The sequence below is a fragment of the Pinus tabuliformis genome, chromosome 9, assembly GCF_031772625.1.
Source record: "Pinus tabuliformis cultivar Carrire ecotype Pingquan chromosome 9, CPIR1, whole genome shotgun sequence".
Lineage (NCBI taxonomy): Eukaryota > Viridiplantae > Streptophyta > Pinopsida > Pinales > Pinaceae > Pinus > Pinus tabuliformis.
This window is the reverse complement of record NC_142307.1, coordinates 56,066,228-56,068,638: the sequence shown is the minus strand read 5'-3', so window position 1 is coordinate 56,068,638 and position 2,411 is coordinate 56,066,228. Positions and strand designations below refer to the sequence as shown.

At 39.1% G+C, this 2,411-nt stretch overlaps 1 protein-coding gene across 1 annotated transcript; it reads right to left on the bottom strand.

The window, feature by feature from the left end:
* Positions 1-1,284: 1,284 nt before the first annotated feature.
* LOC149147102 (uncharacterized) lies at positions 1,285-1,994 on the bottom strand. The gene is made up of 2 exons (XM_089441714.1): positions 1,920-1,994; positions 1,285-1,862 (listed from the first exon to the last, which is right to left on the bottom strand). Exons 1-2 carry the CDS (start codon positions 1,992-1,994, stop codon positions 1,308-1,310), a joined length of 630 nt encoding a protein of 209 aa, XP_089297840.1. The 3' UTR covers positions 1,285-1,307.
* Between the last annotated feature and the right edge of the window lie 417 nt (positions 1,995-2,411).

Here is a 2,411-nt window from a genome sequence, read left to right as displayed (position 1 = left end):
GAACAAAAACAGGTTCAGAATGGTGTCTATTTTGATGTAGCTCTTCTTGCTGTAGCTGTGATTCAAGCTGCAAAAAATCGATCTTTTCCTGTGCATTTTGTAGACATGTCTGAATTTCTGAGAGAGAGCCTTTGCTGATTTGGAATGTTTCATGATTAGAGGAATATATCAGAGTTTTTAATAACTCTAATATTTCAGTAATTCGAGGCATATTCTTTATTGTCAAAATTACACCCCTTTAAAAGATTGATTACAACTATGACTCAATGAGTAAAAGTAACACCCACTCACAGTACAGTACAAAGACACAGAAAAATCCTTTGTAAATGTGTAGCAAATGAATCAAGGAACAAAAACTATAATGAGTTCTAAATACAGTTCCACAACTGGGGCAGCAACAACTGCAAACTTGCTTGGATCCTTCAAATACTCCTTCCCTTTTGAATTAGAAATGATGGCTAAAAAAACTTCAACAATTATAACACTGTCATGGACAGAATTTGAATGCTCATATATAAATGCTTTGACTAGGGTACGAACAAATATTTCTTGATCTTGCCACTAGTTTGCTTCAGCATTGGAGATACCAGATTTCTGCTTCTCGCTGGTCCGATCTATTCGCCGGAATGGCTGGAAATTTAGTGAGCTCAACCTGTAGTAGAGTCGGTTTACAAAGGCAAAGTCATTTGGTCTTCTGCACGGAGATCAACGCACAGACCAGCTTATGCACAGTCTCACAGTGAGCAACAATGCATAAAATCCAACAGTTTACTACAAGAAAGAAAGAGATGTTTTTCGTATACAGTGAAAAACGTTTGACAAATAAATTCCCACTGAGAGCTGAGAAGGTAGACTTTATAAAAATAGAACAAGGAGTTCAATTGCTGAGCGTGAAGTGTATGATGCAGTGATATTGAAGACAGTGTAATACACCAATGTAATACACCAGAACAGTGTCCAATATACGCGGAAGCCAGTCACAGTTTCAACACAAAGAACGTTCAAAATGCACCAGCGTACAACACACAGCAAAGGAACAAAACGCACCAGCGTACGGCCCTTCAACTAAACTGTTGAATCGAATGGTTGTTTATGATTATGATTGTAGGTTCAGTGAACATTCAATGTAGAGATATCATAGAGGCATACGGGCCTCCAAAAGCTCCTACCATTGCTGATTACGATGTTAAACTCACATTGAGCAACAATTTCAGAGATACAAATAGATGAATATAGTACAACTGTACATCTTCAACTTTAGGGAAAAGTAGATAGGACATCCTCTGGATCAATCGGTTCTTTACATGTCATACACTTTCAGGTCCTTCCAACAGCCTTGTACTCTCATAGGAAGGTCCAAGATCTTGTTTGTCATGGAAAAGAGAGGCGTAATAAGCTGGATCATAAATAGAACCTCCTAATACATTATCCTCAATTGAAATTTGTCTAGCATGAGCAGGACTTGGTGGATTTGAAAAACCAGGCCTGTTCTCAAAGTCGGCAGGTTGATAAACAGAAGAAATATCTGAAGATACTCCCAACCTATATATCTGGAACCATATGAATGAGGATATCAATCGAACAGAAAACCCAATAGCTTGCATCCAAAATACAACCTTTAGTGAAAATACTGAAAACTTTCCAAATTGAAGGGGCTCGATGTTCCATATCTCACTAGCGAAAAGAATAAACCAGGCAATGTCAAGAGCAAGTGCAGAGGCCAGCAGTACTGCATAAGTCCGACCCAGACTCTGACTGCTACTCTCTATAGCAACTAAAGCAAATAAAGCCACTGCCAAGTTAATTAGCAGAACGCCTGTATAACATGCACCAAGAGACCCAATCAAAGCACATGCAATCAACTATCTACGTCCATAACATAAACAAATACAAAGAAGCGATTTGCTGCAACTGGTTGCCTCTTCAATGTTAACTCCTCCATTCTTCTCTGCATCGGGAATCGACTTTTCCGGGTCACCAACGAGGTTCCCCATCTCGAGAGACGGGTCAATCTTTGTGGACCACAAAACTGAAAGTGCGTGCTACTACACTATCACCATGTGAAAGAGAATAAAGATATCAATTCACAACATAGAAAGCTTCATTCAACCCGCAACACAACATCACCAGGAAATCACGAGAAAAGTGAGAGCTGCAATCGATGAGGACTCTGTAGCTGCAATCGTTTTCAGCATGTCTCCATTAGTTATCTCAGACAATCATTCTCAAAAACTTGAATAAATAACTCCAACAAACCAATAGAATCATTATCGGGGTGAGAGATTAATTGTAGTCGGTGCATTGTATCATCTGCAGCCTTCTCCTAATATTCAGAGTTTCTTGCGAAGTTAGAGAAAACCAGTAGATTGGTATTGATGGATTGTAGATTACATTGATTTTCGGCCGAGAGA